This window comes from Heterocephalus glaber, unplaced genomic scaffold (genome assembly GCF_053883595.1).
Source record: "Heterocephalus glaber isolate CG9 unplaced genomic scaffold, H.glaber_assembly_v1.0 deba00001428, whole genome shotgun sequence".
Classification (NCBI taxonomy): Eukaryota; Metazoa; Chordata; class Mammalia; order Rodentia; family Bathyergidae; genus Heterocephalus; species Heterocephalus glaber.
This window is the reverse complement of record NW_028258293.1, coordinates 33,219,553-33,239,909: the sequence shown is the minus strand read 5'-3', so window position 1 is coordinate 33,239,909 and position 20,357 is coordinate 33,219,553. Positions and strand designations below refer to the sequence as shown.

The following is a 20,357-nucleotide window of genomic DNA, read 5'->3' as shown; positions in this document are numbered from 1 at the left end:
ATCTATATTCCAAATTGTAACATCACTGTTGCTAGAAAGAAAAAAATCCAAATATACATGAAGGATAATTATAGCCATAATTTAAAGAACCCTTGCAACAAACTTGCAGGCAGACATCACACACAGAGATGTTGCCTCTCAGTGAGCTAAAATGATTTACCCAAAGTCACACAGGGAGTCAGTGGGAGAGCGAGGAATAGATGGAAACTGTGTTTAAAAAGAAGACACCAGAATAAAAACTCCATTGGAATTTAAACAGCCAGGCCTCTTTTGATAAAGGATCTTTAAGCAGCTTCAAGGTATGATAATCTCTTTAGATCCTCTTGGCCCCATGAGAGACAATCATAGGTGGCAATACATAAACAATTGATGGATGCAATCTCCAAGAAGTTCCGGGAAAACTGAGAACAAAGCTCTCTGTCCTCCCTCTTCCTCCCCATCTCCCATTGCAGGAATGGAGAGTTCACATAAAGCCATAGAATTTGGTCACCCTTCAGACTATCTCTAACCACGCTTCTCGTGATAAGAGACAGGAGAAAAATTGACCTTTAAAAATCTCGTGTTCCAAGGAGGAGATAAAGATTTTGCAAGCCTTTTGAAAGAAGGCACAGAATGTATTATAGCAAATGACAAAAACTTCTCTCAGATGGGTACAGAGAGGGGAGGCACATTCCACCCTCCTCCCCTCAGCTCCCCACCCCCCACCCCCAGCCTTCCCGATGCTGCTCACACCCTATTGTAAGACTGTTCTGTGGCCAGACTACAGACAGCAGTGAGATGGGTTTGGCTGATGGGCCGTCAAGCCAGGGGAACAGGTAAGCCTGCAGAGAGATGGATGGGCTTGTTAGACCCCGACATGTTACCATCAATTTAAGGAATCATGCAAACAGCCACAGGACAGTGTTTACGAGCTGCTTATCTTCATCCTTGCTTCTAGTCTGCATTTAAACATTCTCTTCCAGGAAATATCCCACCCCAGCCTGAGCTGGGCTCCCTGCTTAGGCCTTCCACGGTCCTATGTGCTTCCTTCTCTCCTGGCCCTCTGTTGTGTCTGTCTGACCCACTACGCTGAATTCTTCTGGGGCAAGACTGTTTTGTTCCTGTGGCCAGTGGCGAGCACAGGGCCTGCTGGCCACAGAATGGGTGTCAGAGTGAACATTAATAGGCGCATCCCCTGTGCCTCCTTGCCAAGAAAAGGAATGAGCTCCTCTTGCAAGGAATGGCTTCCATCACACACAGCCATTCCTATGCAGGCTTCAAGTTCAAGAGTCAGGAGTAGGTGAACACTTTGGAATGTTTCATCCAGTAGCCCAGAGACCTGAACCTGTTTTTTGGATTTTGGTTTTGGGGGTTTGTTTTTTAATCTCTCCTCTGCCTTTTCCTGACCATTTCCTCCTCCTTTTCCTTTTCCTTTTCTTGCCCTCCCCTCCCCCATCAGAGGCCACTCCTGAGTGTGGCACTGCTACTCCACGCCTAGTGTCTGGGAGACTACATGGCTTTTGTGACACTTTCTTCTACCCATTTTCACTGACCATGTTAAGGAAGTGGAAAGAGAGGAGCTCAGAACCTCAAAGGAAAAGGAAATTTCTGTGGAAGAAAAAACAATTTTTCTCAAAAGTTTTACTGAGGGTTTTAGTAAGAATTGGAAAGAAATAGAGAAAGATCCTCCCTATTTTTCTGATTTTTTTTCCTGCTGTGATAAATTCTCATCCTTTAATAAGAAAAGCAAATCTGTATAACAGAAAATTCATAAGTCATCCAACTTAGGTGTACATAGAATTAAGTAATATATAAGGTGCTTGGAAAATATAAATGTTTCTAACCCAGCCAAACCAGACAGTCCCCAAAACTATATATTGATGTGTTTCCTGTCTACCCCAGAATTTACTTTTCTATTCCCAAAGCACACCTTTTCCTTTTAATACAAATCTTCTAAAATTCATCATCGGTGCCCAACGGAGTTAAATTGTGAAAGATCCTCCCTTACTGTAGACCAGCCATATGCAGTTTCAGGCTGCCATATGCTACATGTGAAAACATAAAGAAGGTTTTACATGAAAACTGGTCTTGTAAAACTGCCGCCTTTAAAAGAATTTTGTGGGGCCTACTCATATTTTTACTATATCTCATTTAAATATGATTGTCTCTATTGGTAGAAATTTGCCTACATTTACTACTCAGCAAATACTTGTCAAATGTGTGACTGGAAAGTGGCAACACAGCAAGGTGTAGGCAGACAGAATTCCTGGTGAGAATTAATCACTCTTACCCGCAAAGCACACAGTGAAAAATCCCCTGGTCCCAGGGTCTCTCCCAAGAGCACAGTTGGTATGATATCTCCATTTCTCAGAGCCCCAACCTACAAATCCCCTGTGATCTCCACTCCCCTAATTTAAAAGGGTGTTGTTCTGCATTCAGAAGGGCTGCTCTGGAATGTGTACATAGGGAGGAGGCAGGGTAGGGACCAGTGATGCTGTTACCAGGAGACAGGCTTAAGGGATGCGCCTGCCCAGGAGCTACTAGTAACCGTCACTTGCCAAGTCCTTGCTTAGGCTCTCCTTATCGTGCTGAGTACTAATCCTAATCCTCACAGCATCTCTGTGAAGTTTGATGATTCATTTTACAGATGACTGAACTGAAGCTCAGAACTTTTGTTGGGACTTTTACTTCTAAGATAACATCTAACTAGGTCATCACAAAGAACTGCTGACCACAAGGTCCAACAATTTGTTTTTAAAACTCAGCCAAGAAGGAAAAAGGAGACAGGGGAGCCCTGGTTCCCAGAAGCATGACAAAACAAAGTTCTGGGCACAGAAGCTGGGGCACATTCATAGAGTCAGGAGGCAGGGCACTTTCCTTGTGGGGAACTGCAACAGAAGCCCAGCAGAAAGCTGGGACTCTCAGAGGCTAGGACTGAGAAACTGACTGCTAGACTGGAGAGATGACACTGAGGCATCTCTTTGCTCTTGGGACAGGGAGACGGCTATGAAAGGTGAAGCCCACACCACAAACTTACCGAAATCTAAATTTACATCCCAGAGTGGCATTGGAATGCCACGCTGAAAAATCCACCTGAAAATCAGTCCCAGACCAGTGGTACCTTGGGGTGGCGGGCAGAAGTAACCAGAAACTAGATTCCCCATATAAAAGGCAGGCCTCCTAGAGCTCACAGTCAGAGTTGCAGAACACACAAAATGACTGACCATGCACTGAAGCCAGCAACTATGACACACAAGAGGCTGCTGCCACTCCCAGGAATTTAACAGTTTGAGAGAGGATATGACCAGAATAAGTTTTTATGTGACTGAAGAGATAAAATAATGTATAAAACCAAAAGAATGGAATAAGACGCTATCAAGAAAGAAACAGGCAAATTGTGTGAAGTTCTAAAGAGACCATCGAGAAATTTTCAAGTATGATAATTCAAATTAATGGCCCAAAGGAGAAATTAAACAGCAGACCAGAAACAAATGAAGGGAAAATAAGTAAAGTAGAATATATATCTGAGGAAATAAACCATAATAGAATTAAAATACAAAGATGGGAATTGAGAAAGAGTTTGAGAGACATCAAGGGTAGGACAAGGTCCTTTAAGGATCTAATAGCATTCCTGAAGAAAAGCTTAAAGAGAGGGAGAGAAAAATATTCAGAGTTGATAACAGAACTTTCCAGAATTCATAAAAGACACAAGGCCTACTTAAAGGACCTGTGGTATGGCATATCACCCACTGTATGAAGCATGCATACACGCTAGGTCCAGACTTAAAGACAGGTTGTCAAAAAGCTCTCCGGATTGTCCCAAGATGCCCAAAGGAAGCTTTGTACTTCACACCTGGCTGTAGGGATAGAGTGATGAGTTAAGGAATTAACCATCTTTCTTTGTCCCTCATTATAAATATATAAAGAAACAGGTTTGGAGAAGTTAAGCAACATGTACAGTTCACGTGGAAATTAGGGCATAAATCTAAGCTGGAGACAGGCTCCCTTACCCACTGTGCATTCTGCCACTGAACATAGAGGGAAAGGCTCCTTCCAGCTGTGTCCTGTGGTTCTGATCTTTGATCAGTGAAGCAGCCCTAGCCTGGATCCATCCTTTATTCATTCTTCAGACCTCTGTGGAGGGCAGTCCTTATTCTGTTCTTGGTCCTGGGATACTGAAACGAATCAGCACTGGATCTCCAGGACCCCATTGTCTGGAGAGGAAAACAATAAAAATTACAGTACTGGAGGGAGCAGTGCTGAGATAGAAAGTGCCTAGGTTGCTGGGAGAACACGGAAGGGTTGTTTTTCAATGGGATTCATAAATCCATGTTCTCCATTAAAGAGACAGTTCCTAAGAGTCTCTCCGGGGTGGCTCAAAGATTCCATTCCTTAAGAACTGAATCGGCTTCTTCTGTGACCAACTGTGTGACCTTCAAGTTACTTTGTCACTTTGACCTTGTGTTTCTTTCTCTCTAAAATGAGGATGATGATGACAACAGCCACCTCATAGAGTTGGGAGGGCTTGATGATATATTCCTTATGAAGTATTTAGCACAATACCTAGCACTTAATCCATGCTGTGATTTATCATCAATTTAATGTAGATGTTACTAATAACCACCCCATTCCTGGCTACCCTTTCCCAGGGCTGGAGAGTACAAGTCTATCCTCAACAGGAAGCAGTTCTGCCCAGGTGCCTGCTCTGATGGTAAACAAGAACAGGCAAGAGCTAATAAAATTTCAAATTAGCCATGACTTTTCACAGCCCTTCAATTGTGCTAGCTGATTTAACGGTCAATGTCCCTGCTCACTGGGATTGAATAATGGAGCATTTCTGCAGAGTTATGGATGTAGCAGCTGAATCTGTCATGCTAACATCAATAGTAGAATGCAAATAACCCTCCGCTTGGGCTGTAATTATGTGTTTAAGCAATGCCTGACAGGGGCAGAGTCAGAATGTATGATGGGGCCTGCAACTGTGGAAGGCAGGTGCTTTGCTAGGCAGGTGTGTCTGGGGCTGGGACAGGAGCTACGGTTAAGACCCAGACAATGCTGGGGTGAAGGAGGCCTTGCACCACACCTCAGCATGAACCTGACAGATGAGTTCAGAATGAAAGGCCTTTCACTGGTAAGCCATGTTCTAGGTTCAAGATCTGGAAGGGAGACTACCCCTTATTAAGCATTTATTATGTGTCAGCTGCTATGTTTCAGATACTGTGCTGGATTTGGGGACATAGTACTATACAGATATTCCTTGTTTAACAACCTATGTGTTTAATGGCTGTTTGGACTTATGACCAATGTGTGCTGTTCAGCTTTACAGCCCGTGTTTCTTTTTGTACAGTTCTTTTTTGCGGGGGAGGGGTACCAGAGATCGAACTCAGGACCTACTTGTGAGGCAAGCATTGTGCCGCTGAACTAAACCCCTGGTCCTTTTGTACAGTTCTGTACATCTCGTTGATAGAGCCTCAGTGTCTTTTTTATACAGTTATTTATACAGTACTGTAAGTTTTGCTGATTGTATTATATAATACAGTACTATAGATTTATTTTCCATCATACATTATAGGACTGCATGTAAAAATTATGCAAATGAAACCAAAGTCATCAAGTTGGAGCTTCCTTTGATCATTTCTTTGTTCTGAATATTATAATGTATCTACTATACACAGTTCCTCATTCAGCAAACAATTCATTTAACAACCTGGTATCAGGAGCAGGACTTGGCCATTAAATGAGGAGTGCCTGTAGCCTATTTTAGGCAGATTCACTAAGCATGTTTTGCAAATAAACACAACATTTATGCAAAGACAGATGTCTTCAAAATATGTATTATTTCTATAATGTCTGATGATACTGGGGGAAAATTAGCTACCTAACAGTTTTTGGATCTTGAGGCAAAATGAGGTGCTTGTTTTGCCTCAATATCAAAAATATATATGATTTGCCTGTTTTGACACAGATGATTTAGAGCATGGTCTTATGAGACCTGTTGATCACATATGTTGCAGGCAGAATAGCTGTGCCAAAGGGCCAGAAAAATTTAGCAGTGTACTCTTTTTATCGGACTCACATCTAAGGACTATTTTCTTCCAACATTTCCTCAGTTGACAATGAAACTGATTCAATTGGAGTTAAGCAAATTCTCAGATATAAACAAACTCTTTAGAAGTGATGTTATCTTTGAAACTTTTTGATATGTAGAAATGTCTCATATCATATGGGTACACATATTTTCTCAAGGGATATATGTGTGTGTGTGTGTGTATACACACACACTTCTGAATCACAGGAAACAGTTGATCACTTAATTATCACTGTTGTTTCTTGGCTCTGTGATTATTTTTTGTGTTTAATTTTTGTCTTACACTCCTGGTTACTAAGCTTCCTAGCTACATATTCCATATGTCTTTCTATCCTTCAAGGTATTTACTGCAGAGGTGGACAGAGCAATGGCTTCATTAATGCCAGTTTCACTGTCAAAGATATTTGGCATTTCCAGTGATTTTTACAGAGTCAAGCAGGTTCATGGTTCTGTGATATCTTATTAGTAGTATTGTATTTTAGTTTCATTGGTTTCTTGCAGTGACCTGCAGAACTTCCTTCATTAGCGAGCCAAAATCAGTCAGGTGTGGTGCCACAGGCCTGTAATCCCAGTACTCAGGAGGATGAGGCAGAAGAATCACTGCAAGTTCGAGGCCAGCCTGGGCTACATAGTGAGACCTTGTCTCAAAAAAATAAAATAATAACAATAATAATAATAACGAGCCAAAATTGCAGTTTTCTTTGACCATTTCTTTGCTCTGAATACTGAAATGTACATACTATATACAATTCCTCATTTAGAGACCAATTCATTTAACAACCTAGTCACAGGGACAGAACTCGGTCGCTAAATGAGGAATGTCTGTACTTTTTTACTATGTAACAAATAACTTATATGATGCTTTTATTATCTCCCAGTAAGAGATGTAGGAAACAGAGGCCAGAGAGTTTAAGTGACTTGCCCCAAGTCACACAGTAGTAAGTTTCAGGTCCCAGACTGTATGGGCCTCATGCAGAAATGGGAAAGACAAGAGATTTTTGTCCTTAATTTATTTCAGGAAAAGTTGGGCCTTAGAGCAGTTAAGTAGCTTTCCTGGGCCACACAGCTAGTGAAGACCAGCCAGTTTGACCAATGCATATGGGACACTGTGCTGGGTAGCACTTACATTGTGAATTCCATGGAGACAGAAGTGAGGCGGGTGTATTAGCGTACTCCCATGTTATTGATGAGGAAACTAGGACCCAGGCCATTAAGTATAAGAGCTTGTCAGTGATCAACTTAGGGGCATTACTGGGACTTGAACTTCAATCTCTGGACCTCATGATCCTTACACTGTACCACACTGCTTAATGGGACTGACTGACCATAGGGTTTTCTGGCTTTTATGGACTGGCATTTGGTTTCATTCCCTGCTTCATTTAACTCATTCATTCATTTCTCACTTATTTAACAGTCATGTTTTAAACATGTCTAATAAGTGCTAAGGGTGCATCAGAGATGACTAGAAGAGATCTGTGACCAGGGTGGTGGGGAAAGTTGTCCTATGTCACACATCAAAAAGTGGGAAAGCCAGGAATTTGAACCCAGTCAGAAATACGGGTCATCAGACTGTTCTCTGCATACAAAACACACAGACCACAGACAGCAGCCCTGGCTTTTCCTGTCCCCTACTGTGGCCACTATCCTCTGAGCTCAATTTTTTACCTGTTTTAAGCTGTTCATTGGATGTCTATAAAAGTACTTTGGGATGAATTGGCCAAAAATCTATGATCTGATGGAATATCTTTGAGCTTTGGAAGGATGGTAGTGCTTGATACAATTTTCAGACCTGAAGAAATCCATCCAGCTAGTACAGATTATTCCCTGAAAATGACACCTGACAGAGGGCAGAGCTGGGTCTCCAAAGGTTTGGGGACTGTGCCTCAGACCATGTGACTACCGACCGTGGGGAGAGATGCTAGAGTTATAGGCCCTCACGACACTGCGTCCTCCTCACCCTCCAAGCCACCAGGCCTTAGAGTTTTCTCTCCTATATGTCCCTCAAAACCATCTACTTCTCTCAGTCTCTGCTGTTACTACCTAGTCTAAGCTGCCTTTATTCTTTACCTGTGCATCCTCAATGCCCCTCACCCTTGCCACCCCACCTGTCACTCTACCCTAGCTTCTCTTCAGTTCCAACTGAAGTACACATCAAATGAAGTCACCCCTGTTTAAAACCTTTGGTGGCGCCCACTGTCCTGAGGGTGAAACATAAACATAAACTCCCGTGCCTGCACCATAAGGCCCCACAAAGTCTGCTCCTGTCATCCCATTCCCCTCACCTTCTGAACATCAGCATCTGACCTTAGCAGTTCAGGTGTTCATGTGACACTCACCTCTGGCCTTCATATATACCATCCCTGCCATGTCTTTAAAAGAAAAAAAACCAAAAAATAGGCACTGCACACTCATTTGTCTGTCTGTCTGTCTGTCTGTCCTGTCATACTGGTGGATTGGGATCAGATCTAAAGGATCTGGACCTTCTTGGTACCCAGCAAAGGCTTTGGCTCATATGAGCACATAATGTTTTCAATGGGTGGAAAATGAAATAGATGAAGCTGTTGTGTATGAACATGGCTAATAGAACATAGCTGTATAAGCCACATGCTCTGTTGTCCCCACAGATGGCTTGGCGGACTGCATGGATCCTGACTGCTGCCTCCAGCCCCTCTGCCATGTCAATTCATTGTGCCTGGGCTCCCCAGACCCTCTGGACATCATCCAAGAGACAAAGTCCCCTGTGTCCCAGCAGAACCTGCACTCCTTCTATGACCGCATCAAGTTTCTTGTGGGCAGGGACAGCACACACATCATCCCCGGGGAGAACCCCTTCGATGGAGGGTGAGTCCATGGGGCCCAAGCTCTGAGGGAGAACTGAATACCCTCCAGGGCTGCATTTGGGTGGGAGGAGGCCAGGAGGCTGAATGTCCAAGTTCCTCATGGAACATCAGGTAAGGCAGAGCAGTGGCCTCAAGTACCCACTTTATAAACTGCTGTCCAAGGCACTCAGAACTTTTATGAGCACAGTTGTGTCCCCACTGGGTGAAAAATGGAGAGAGTGAAAAATCAAAGCTCTAAGGGGAATCTCAGACCAATGCCCACTTTACAGTCAGCTCTTTCTGATCCTGTGTTCTCCTGACGACCTAAAGGGTTTTGACACTGTTCGTCCTCAGAGCTGACATTCAGAAGACTTTGCTGGCTAGGAGTGGCAGGGTATCTGCTGTGTCCCAGCCCATGTGCCCACATAGTTTTGCTTTTTCCAGTTGTGCCATTGATGAGACAGTTTCTTACCGAGGTCCACTCTATGCCAGGTCCATTGCTAGGATCACAGAGATGAGAAACACACACTCTCTGCCTTTTGGTCCCTCACTGTCCAGTAGGGGACTTAAAGGGAAGCAGGGGAACATTTACAGTGTGCTTGGCCAGAAACACACACCCAGAGACTCTAGGGCACAGAGGAAGTACTCCTAGGTGGGGCAAGACCAAGGCTTAAGAACCAACTCACAAGGATGAGAAATAGCTGTCCATGCTGGGGGTTGTTCAGAGAGAATGAAAAGCTGGTGCAAAGACCCCCGAGGCCAGATAGGGCACAGACGCCAGCAAAAGAGATGACTTTCTGTCCTCTGCTCCCCATGTCAGGACAGTGAACCAGGATAAGGTATCAAAGAGAAGGGATTTATAATAATTTCTTTTGAATGCCTTCCATCATGGTGATGCCTCCTATGTGCTTTCACTAAGAGTCAACATGGTGAATTCAGCAGGCACAGACTATGTGTCTTCCACATTAATGACTTTTGTGCCAAAGGGTCCTTGCCCTAAAGGAAGTAATGAGGGGTAAGACGGGGAACATCGGCAGGGCTTGATCACTGAGTGGGTGGAGAGAGGAGTCTCCTGCTTGGGTGCCTGAGTAGATGGCAGTGCTGTCACCAAGATGGACCTGAGGGCAGGAGCAGGGCTGGGAGCAAGGTGATGATTTCTACCCTGAACAGAAGGACAAGGCAGGGGCATTTTAAAATAGGACACCCAAGAGGAAGTGTCTGCATTTTTAAGAAATTCTGGAGCTTGCTCACACAGAGCTTAAGGCCTAAAGTTCTTGATTTGGGAAACCATCAATGACAAGCTGAATCCGTGGGTACACAGATGCTTGTTGCAGGGGCTCATGGGAAGGGGCAGAGCAGGGACTGAAGGTGCCAGGAGAGGCCCCTGTGAGGCAGCTCCCATCCTCCCAGGCCTAAGTGGGGACACCAAGCGTGTCTGTGCACTGTAGGTAGTAGAGCCAGAGTGTAGCCTCACAGGAGTGTCAGCCCTCAGAGCCCACATGTGTCCCCCTACCCCTGCCTCCCCTTGCAAGGAGCATAGGGCAGGCACAATACACACGTGTGGCAGCATTCAGAGAGTCACCTCATTAGAGATGAAGTACGTTAGAGTGTACACCCTTCACCCTGTCCTGAGAATATGGAGAGCCTGACAGGGAGAGTTCCACATTTACAAGGATAGTGAAGGAGTGAAACCAGGAGCAGAAAGAGTGAGGAAAAACCTATTCATTTATCTTGGCCAGAAACGCTGCTTTTGTCCCTAGGTAGGAAGCTTCCTGCTATTTTATTCAATTGTGTGATTTTGTATGTATGCTTGTGGGCCTTCCCTTGGCATGAGTTCTTTTAATCAACTAGAGATAAAAATAATATTCCTACCAAGGAAAATGTTACTTGCTCAGCCTTTCATTTCTGGGCCCATATGGCATCTGATGGGGGTGACAGCTTGTTGGCTGCCTGGGGCTGTTCTGCTCAGAGGGTGCCCTTCCATGCCAACTTGCTCCATGCCAGCAGGGACATATCCCCTGTATGTCCTCCTGGCCACTTACTGAGTCTGCTTCTTGGGTGCCACAAGTCACTGAGGGACCTGCGGTGGGCTCTCAGCACTGTGGCTCCAGCACGTGGGACTTGCCTCAAGGAAGGCACATGTGGACTGAGAAGCCCGTGCTGGGGGAAGTGGGCTCAGCAAGAGGGAAAGAAGAGACCATGGAGTCAGGCTACCATGGGCTTCAGGTCCTGGCTCTTCCACCCCTGGGCAAGTGGCTGTGGGCCTGGAAATGTCTGCCGATCCCTCCACAACTGAGTCCTCCAGGGAGGCTCTGCAGCTTACTTTTTTTAGTCCTGGCTTCAAGACATACATACATATAAATTGTCTTCAAGAATGAAGAAATGAAGGAAAGAAAGAAGAAAAGAAAGAAGGGATGGAAGCAGAGAAGAAATGCAGGGGAGAGGGTGGATGGATACATTATCTATCTTGTTTAATTTTATTTTGAGGATTTAGAGTCCAGAGAGTTTAAATCACCTGCTGAAAACTACACTCCAGATGGGTAGCAGAAGCAGAAGTCAGCCCCTAGATCATTTTTTATGTATCTGTCACCTTCATTTAAATTACATACACTTTGAAAGCAGGGACCATTCATCTCTCCAAACATATAATACTTCAGGCAGGGCCCGAACATAGTACTTGCTCGACAAATGAATAGATAATGGAAGCTTCAGAAATGGTACTATAAAAATTCCATTTACCCAACATTTGCCTGCATCGTTGCAACCCTATTCCTTGCTGATCTAGATTCCAAAGAAACAGCCATCTGTCACTGAGGATCCCCAAACAGAGCCCCAGGTAAAGTACACCTAGGTGACTAGTCACAGATACTTGAGACATGGGGTGCCCTTCCTGTTAGACCATCTACTCAACGGTCCTGAGCTGGGCCAGTGGGCAATGCTCGTGTACACAGTTGAGATACAGTGAAGTCAGTTGCCATGTTTGAGCCATCGCTTCTTTTCTCTCATGTATGGAAGTGTGGTCTAATGAGGACTCAGAGTTTCAATCCTGACCTTGGCTCCCACTAGCTGAGTGTGATCTTGGGGAAATGTCTTAACCTTTGCGTCTTCAGGTATGAATTGGCAATAATAGTAACTATTTCATAAAAGCCATAGGAAGGGTTAACTAAAATAAAGTACCTAAGCCAGGGCTTGATAACATAGTAAGTGATTAGTAAATGGGGCCTTTATAGTGGCAACATATCATGGTGACAGTAACTCAAGCCTCAATTTCAGACAGACCTGGGTCGAAAGGCTGCTATATCCACTTTCTGGCTGTGTAACCATGGGAAATTCCTTAACCTATCAGAGCTCCACCTCATCTCAAAGACTGGAATAAGGGCTTTGTGGTGGGGCTGCTGTGAGAACTAAATGGGAGCAAAAATACGTAAAGTCTCCACCTAGTACCTGCCACACAGAAATATGTTTACTAATTACATGGTGGTGGTGTGATGATGATGATGATGATGATGATGATGATGATGATGATGATGATATGAAAAAGAGCTTCCAGCTCCACTTCCTTAATTGGAAGTCAAACTTGAGAGTGACCTGTCCTCCAGGAAAGTCAACCAGCCATCCAGAGAGGAGCCAGGATTAGATTGTTGAATCATTATTTGAGGAAGGGAATTGGCTGAATTCTGGCCAGTTGGCTGTTAACTGAGATCCTTGTTAGAGAGGAATCCAGTGGCACTTCTCCAGACTGCAGGAATTCTGATGGGCAGGCAGACCTGACTCGGTGCCCGAGTGTAGCAATAATAAGGCCTGTGCCTGATGGACAAAGCCCCACATCCTCATGCAACCCGCACACTGTACCACAATTTGGATAGTTTGTCTGGGATTTCATTTAATAGCCTCCAAGACACAGGCTGCCATCCAGAGACCCACCAGCACTTCAGAGACTGGCAGGAAAGGCAGGCCTCAGAGGGGTAGCTCCTTCATTCTGCAAATTGCTGGCTGTAGGTGTCAGGCCAGGGATCCTTAGGAGTGAGGAGCTCAAGGCTGGGACTTAAAACTGCCTTAGACTCCTGTCAGTGGGGTGGGCAAATAACCTACCCTGAGAGCCCAAGGCTCTCCTCAGAGGTAACCCCATGCCTGGGCCAGAAAGGAACACATAATACCAGGAATTACATGGTTGGGGGTGGGGGAGCTCAGGCTTCTGTGCAGCACCCCAGCTGGTACCAAAGGCAGCAGAGCAGGGACCATCTGAGGGAAGATGGTCAGCAGTTCCCCAGGATGTGAGGGCCAAGCTGAATTCAGCCAGCTCTGGCCTGGCCAGGGTCTGCTGGGGCAAAACCACAGAGCTGACTCAGAACTGAGGCACAAGTACTGCTAGATGGACTGAGAGGCTTTGGAAAGCCACCCTCGGGAAGCCTATCTTATTCCCCTAGGTCCCAGGCTCAAGTGCAATGCCTGGCCCAGAGCACACATTCCTACAAGTTTGGTGAAGTCAATGGCTCTGTCTGACATTCGCCCACTGCTGTCTTTGTTGCCACATAAAGTGATATAGTTGTGAATGATCTCAGCTGCTCCAAAGTAGGAGGGACATAGCAGGCATGGAGACTACTGTCACCAGATGAGATGGCTTGAATACCATCTTTCTCTCCTGGCCTGGGTGGCTGGGCCATCTGCCTAGTGGAACACTCATCCCTCAGCTGGAGTCATAAGCAGAAAGGCGCCTCCTGCTAGGACTAGAGTGGGAAAGGAGAGGCCCCAAGGTCTGAAGGTAGAAGCAGGAGAGCCAGTTGGATTATCTGTACCGAAGGAACAGATAACAGATAACCAGACCCTGACTGTGGGGCTTGAGATCAGATGGCTAGGAAAGGGAGGGGCACTTGAGACGTCTCCTAGAAAAACACTCAAGGCAGAGTTGTTTCCCACTGCTGGCTGTGTCTGTTCTCCCGGAAAGGACTAGCCAAGTTGAAAGGCTAGACATGGGCAGATTCCACCATAGTGCTCAGTTACCAATTGTCAATGCTGGTCAGCATAGAGAGCCATAATAAAGGAACCCTGACATCCTTTATATGGAGACCCAAGTCACTTGAATATAGGTGCAGAACATATTTGAGGACACTATATTGGTCTGAGAAATAATGTGATGTTGACAAGTCTTGCTGGGCTCCTCCAAGTCTAATAGGCTGTCAGGTCACTCAGGCAAGCAGATGGGTATAGACAGGGGCCCATGGGACTTAGCTGAGAGCCCAAAGGGAAAAGATTCAGAGTCAGGTGAACATCAGAGTAAGGAAGAAGGATCAGATCTCATAAGGAGAGGCTGAGGGACTCAGAGAGTGTCACAGCTGCCAAATCACAGAAGCTCAATTTGGTGAATATTCACCAATACCTGCTCTGCACTAGGCATGGAAGAAGGCCTGGTCTCTCACTATTATGTGGGGGCTTTTTGTGGGTCTGGGCCTTGAACCCCAATATCTACCAGAAGGCCTTGTGCAGTATGAACTACAGTGAATGATAGAACAAATCAGTGAGCCAGCCTGTCTCTGCTGAGTGACTGGAGAGAAGTAGAGACACAGTGATCCGAGCATTCACAGGTGGGGTGGTGGCTCCCCCCACAATGTGTCCCCCGAACCCTGACACATTGCTTCTCACCTACACAGCAAGGCCCATGGTAGGCAACAGTAGATATTGGTTGTTGCAAATGAATGAACAAATGACGAAAGGAGGACTTCTAGCAGGCAATAGGCTTAGGCCAGAAACAAAGATTTCAGTGAGGGATGTTGGCCATTAGAACATGATTCATTAAACTATGAGTCATGACAACCTGTTAGTAAACCATAAAATCAATTTCGTGGGTTAAAACTATTCTTTTAAAAAGTAAATTTAAACAGAATGGGATAGAATGGAATGAAAAATATCAGCAACACTATAAAAACAGTATATATTTCATTAAACTATTTAAAGAGTGTATGTGTGTGTGTATGTGTGTGCATGGACTATGTGTATACAACACAAGCTGTATTGCTTACTGTAGAATTCAGTAACATTGGACTTAAAAATACATTCTAGATTGAAAAGCCAGCCTGAGCAACAGCAGGACTTTCCAGGATAATTAGACAAGGGAGAGAATGTTAATGTGGCTGAGGGGTAATTATGGTGATAACATTTTCTAAAATAAAAGTCAAGAGATATGCTGTCACATGTGAAATCAGGATGACCTCAGAAAGTCTGAAGTATATGATCATGGCAAGAAAAGGCAGAAAGAGGAAAATAGGGGAGTAGAGGCTGGAAAGGTGGTGTAGGGGCAGGAGCTTAGAAAGATCTGACCCTCATTTGTCCACAAACTAGGTTAGACCATTTCATCTCAGTGAGGACTCAGAATCAGCCATATAAAGAAGTGAAATACCCTTGATTCCCAAGGCTCAAAATTTCCTTCATACCCTTTCTAAAGACACAAATTCCAGGAATTTTGAAAGCAAACTTTTCAAGAAGAAAAAATAATGGAAAGTAGGGAGAACTGATCAGGTGTGCAATATAATTTTTCACCTGCCCATTGCAGAGCTAAAACCACACCCAAGTATCAGTGGCGCAACAGTTCCGGTAGGGCATCTGCTCCCTGTCCCAGACCCCACCCCAGCCCACCTCCGGCCCAGGCTTTAGAAAGCCCTCCAAGACCCTCTGAGAGGCCAAGCAGTGAAGATCATCTAATGGACTTCAAATAAACACCGACTTCCTGACAGCTGGCCTCTGAGCGGATTTATTATTGAGTTACACTCCTGCATTTTCAGAACAAGCTGAGCTGACAGCCTATCTCATCAGTTAAAAAAAAAAAAAAAGGAAAGAAAGACAGTGATAAATTACCTGATGGAAGATGGAAGAAGGTAAAGATCCTACTTCCTCCAAAATGCCAGCCATAATATATTATTCATGTTGGTTTTCTAAAAATCCCTCCCTACATTGAAATGAATGTTGATGATGATAAAGCAACTAGGTGAATTCAGTTGAGGATGCAGGCAGTGACTTCTCACATCATCCTGATGAGCAGCTAACAACTCTTCCTCTGCACTTGATCATCCCTTTATTGATTTCAAAAACAAATTACTATCTGTGTTTGCCTTGTAGCTTAAGCCTATTCCCTGTTGTCCATCACAGGAAGCATTAGCAGAGGATGCTGTGGTGACACAGAAATAACCAAGGGTTTAAGAGAGGACCTGGATCCAGTCCTCGGGCAAGTGTGACAAGTGACATTGGACAAGGGTGGCTCAGTTTCCCCTCTGTAATGGGTTAGGTTACTAATTCCCAACTTGCCAGATACCTTTGAAGATTAAATGAGTTACAGTATGCAGAAACCCAGTGGTAGGTGCACAGCACACATTTAGAACACCTGACATTCACCAAGGATGCGATCTGCATCAGGCATCATTTGAAACACTTTGTATGTTTCATAAGTACAGATACTTTTAATAACCCTTGGAGTATAAGACATAGGGGCTGGATTTATCACCCTTGTTTTAGAGCTATGAAGACTGAGGCACATAGAACTTGAATCATCTGGCCAAGATCATATTGTTGTATGTGGCAGAGCCCAACATTGAACACCGTGCTTCAATGGCACCAAGCTTCACGTGCTGAGTGTCTGCTCCCTGCTGAGCTCTGCATGTTCCCAGCTCAGCATCATCAGTCCAGAAATGTACACAAGGTGCTTTCAGCACACCCTGCAGCCCTCGCTGGCTGTGACCTTCTCTCAAATACTACACAGCACAGTGCACACAGCATGCAGTAAGGCTGGGTACCAAAGAGCACTGGCCTCAGAGTCAGGTGGCTGAGGCTTGGAACCGAGACCCACCATCTGCTAACTGTGTGACCTTGGACCTATCTCTTAATCTCTCTGTACCTTGTTCTCCTCCTCTGTCATATGAGCATCACAATCTGTCTGTCATGGGAATGTTGGGAGGATTAAATGAGATGCATACTATGTAGGTGTCGCAGAAGTAAGCATTTACAGTCAGTGGCCACTATCACTAATAGCAGTAGTGTTCATATTAGTATTACCTGTAGGATTTATATTCATGTAGGTTTTAGTGTCACCAGAATTGGAAGGAAAATGAGAATCTTGGCCAGAAGCATCACAATAGTTACATATTGACAATATCCTAGCACCCTAGGACACCGGAGATGAATGGGCCCTTGACATTAACAGCCTCTTTGTGGTGGAAGAGGAAACTTCCCTGGCTCTGCAGGTTGGTAGCTGAGCCTGCATGCTTGAGAACCTAGAGTCCTATGTGATGGCTCTTAGATCACAAACTCTAATTCCAGTGTTTGTAAGCTTTCTACATTTCCAGCCAACACTGATAAATTTTGAGCGATAAGAAGTTAAAATATTTAGAAAGCCAAGCCTCACATGCTAAAGTTGTCCTCAATGGAGAACATAGGTCAGGACATATGGTGCCTCTGAAGGTGTCTGACTGGCCCTCCAGTCAGGACCTGGAGGCTCGGAGTGAGTCCCGTAGTGGGACTCTGGGACAGGGACAGACGCGCTCTCAGAGGGGCACCGACCAGAGGCCAGAGATCCCATCCCACCTGTCCCCGCCCCCCGCCTCTGCCTCTGCCTCTGCCTCTGCCTCCGCCTCTCCCCACAGTGAGGACTGTGGGGCTCTAACCCTGCAGGCCTCTGGCTAGGCCTAATCCCCATCAGAGGAGAGGCGTGTAGAGCAAGCTCAGCCTCACATCCTTCCTACAACTTGCCAGCTCTGCCAAGCAGATTTCTGGGTTGCTCCTGAGTCTCTGCTAAGTTTCTATGCCTGAGATCCTGATGTAAGCACCTGTCTCCCCTTGCCTGATTCCTGTCCTTGCTTCATCTGGGTCTAAAGCTCCACTCCTGCTCTGCTTAGGGGCATGGGAATTATTACCTGGTAACACAGGGCATCCACATCTAGATGCCCTGGGGTCCCTTTCCCATGCCTGTCACCCATCAGATCCTCTTCCTTTGTCCCTTGAGTTACTGTTTCCCTTAAATGTCACCTGTATGCCGCTATACAATGCAGATCAGGTCTGCTGGGTAGGACTTTCCACAGCTGTGTCTCCCCCACCACCAGCTCTGCAAGTGGGCCTAATCATGCTCCATTCTAGTCCCCCTTTCCTGGTGAAGCAGCCCCTACCCTGTGCCCTGACAGGAAGGCAGGATACACAATCATGGAATGAATTTGTCCACTGGGAGACTGTCTGGGATCATATTAGAGCTGAGCTGCCTTGTGTGTCTGTAACAGCACAAACCACCTCCTGATAGTCCTCTAAGAAGCACACCTCTGGCTACACTACATAAGAACAGCCTATCCAGACATGCACCACATGTCTCGTGTTCCTAGACACAGTGACAGTGTTCCCAGACCTGGCCAGGCAGGAGCCTTGCTCTCTGCAGGTCACCCTCACTTCATCTTGGTTCTCCCTCACCCAGAAACAAGTGAGCAAGTATTGTAGTCAAGGACTCTATTCTTGTACATACGCTTTTGCCAGCCAGCAGAAATATTACAGAAGATTCTTGTAGGAGGAGACTCAAAGCATCAGCATAGAGCAGCGAAGTTGTCCCCTGCATGGGCAGTTGGAGCTGCAGGCTGGAAGCTCATGCTTCCTCAGTGTCTGAAGGATCTTGGCAGCTTCATTTAGCTACGAGGTCACAGAGCAGTGGCTTCTGGGCTCTCCAGGAGCTATACCCTGAAGTCCCCTGAAGACACTAGAAGTTGCTGAGCCATCTTGTCATTGGGTGGGCTCAGGAGGAAGCATGGCCCCATCCCAGACATCACATGCTCACCTGTGAATGAGGAACTGGACACAGTTGCTCTGAAGAATGTTCCAACTCAAAGGCTAAATCCTACTATCCACAGAAAGGAGTCTGGATTTCCTCTTCCCTCTCCAGAAATGTACACAAAATGATATGTTGGGACAGCATTTTTGTGATAAATTAGAGCCCTTCCCTCTCGTGTATATTCCACCTTCCCTGCAAGACATAAGGAAGCTTCTGGTAGAGTCTGCACTGAGCAAGTTCCAAACAGAAAATGGCCACTTGAGCAGAGTCTGGGTGCTCTGACTCAACTCACAGGCTGTATTTGGTACAGTCAAACTGGAAGGAGTTGGTGGGTAGAACCCAAGAGTTGGCAGGTGCCAGATCCTGAAGGGCTTCATGTGCCAAGCTAGACAGTTTGAATTCTGTCTGTAGCTAGGATACAGTTACTGATGACAGGGTAAAAAACTTTAAATTTTTTTTAATTGATAAAGTTTGGAAAGTAAGAGATCTTAGGTTACAAAGTGCCTCAAGGGAGATCTGATCAAACTCGCACCCACTAATAAAACAGGAATATTAACATACATTGATTACATTTATTGGTTTTGGTCTAAGACCATTGAATACCTACATAGTAAAGAAAGGAAGAGTTTTGACCTAAGCTATAAAGAATGAAACACAACAAGAAGTTGGCTTTGGAATATAATAATATGTATCAGAGTAGAGTTTATTTTTCATTCAAAGAGTTTACGCCACCTCTACAATTTTACATGGCACAGGGAGGTGATCCCAAGGTGGTCTGTGAGTACAGGAAGAAGAAAATTAGGCCTCCTACTTATATTTACTTTTATCTTAAAATAAGAAAGCAAGAATGTTTTATGCCTGTAGAATATTGATTTTTATAAATTTGCTCCATTGGTCCCTATGTTACTTGTTACCTGTCTGGACCAAAAATAAGGAGGGCTGGTATACCCACACTGGTTAATCATTGAGTGAGTGTGTGTATTTTGTGCACATGTGTGTGTCTGTTCTTAACCAGACCTACTCATGAAAAAGTCAAGTGGCTTAAGAAAATCTCTGCAATATATCTACAAAAAGAAGATAATACTGACAGTACAATTACAAGCCAGCATGAAAATGGCAGAGCAGATGGGTCTCTTGCTCTGGGGACAGCTTTCCTTAGCATCCATATGAGGTTCAACATACTAATAATCACTCTTGTCATAGCTAACAGAAAGTTAGCCAACAGATTCAAAATTACCAAGAAAGCTATTTGAAATACGAATTTTTATCCATTAAACCTTGTACTAAGTGATATTATACTTTCCAGTATCAATTGATGTTAGCACATACAAACAATTTATAAACAAATATACCAAAGGTGCCTGCTCAAAAATGTTTACAGAAAGGACAGGCAATCAAGTAAGTTTCAAGAGCCCTGCCCTATTGATGCTAACTCTAATGTGGTTATTTTTTGGTACCAGGGATCGAACGCAGGTCCTTGCACTTGCATAGCAGGCGGCGAAACCACTGAGCTAAATCCCTGGCCCTGTAACTCTAATTTTTGAGGCTACTAAGAAATTGAGATTCCCAGTTAGGCATGTTAGACAGTAAGTAACTTGTGAAGGGAAGCGACTCTCCCAAACTATCATGGATAAAAATTGGTGGGTCCTGCACTGAATCTTGGCTTGTTGGCATCTCTTTG

At 44.9% G+C, this 20,357-nt stretch overlaps 1 protein-coding gene across 32 annotated transcripts in view; it reads left to right on the top strand.

The window, feature by feature from the left end:
• The window catches only part of Tenm4 (teneurin transmembrane protein 4), a 2,854,999-nt gene that overhangs the window by 2,755,773 nt on the left and 78,869 nt on the right, over window positions 1-20,357 (top strand). For all 32 annotated transcript variants that reach the window (XM_087211381.1, XM_087211391.1, XM_087211392.1 and 29 more), the window contains one exon: window positions 8,692-8,908. In XM_087211381.1, the coding sequence (XP_087067507.1) occupies window positions 8,692-8,908 (217 nt within the window). The remainder of the gene's footprint in view (window positions 1-8,691; window positions 8,909-20,357) is intronic.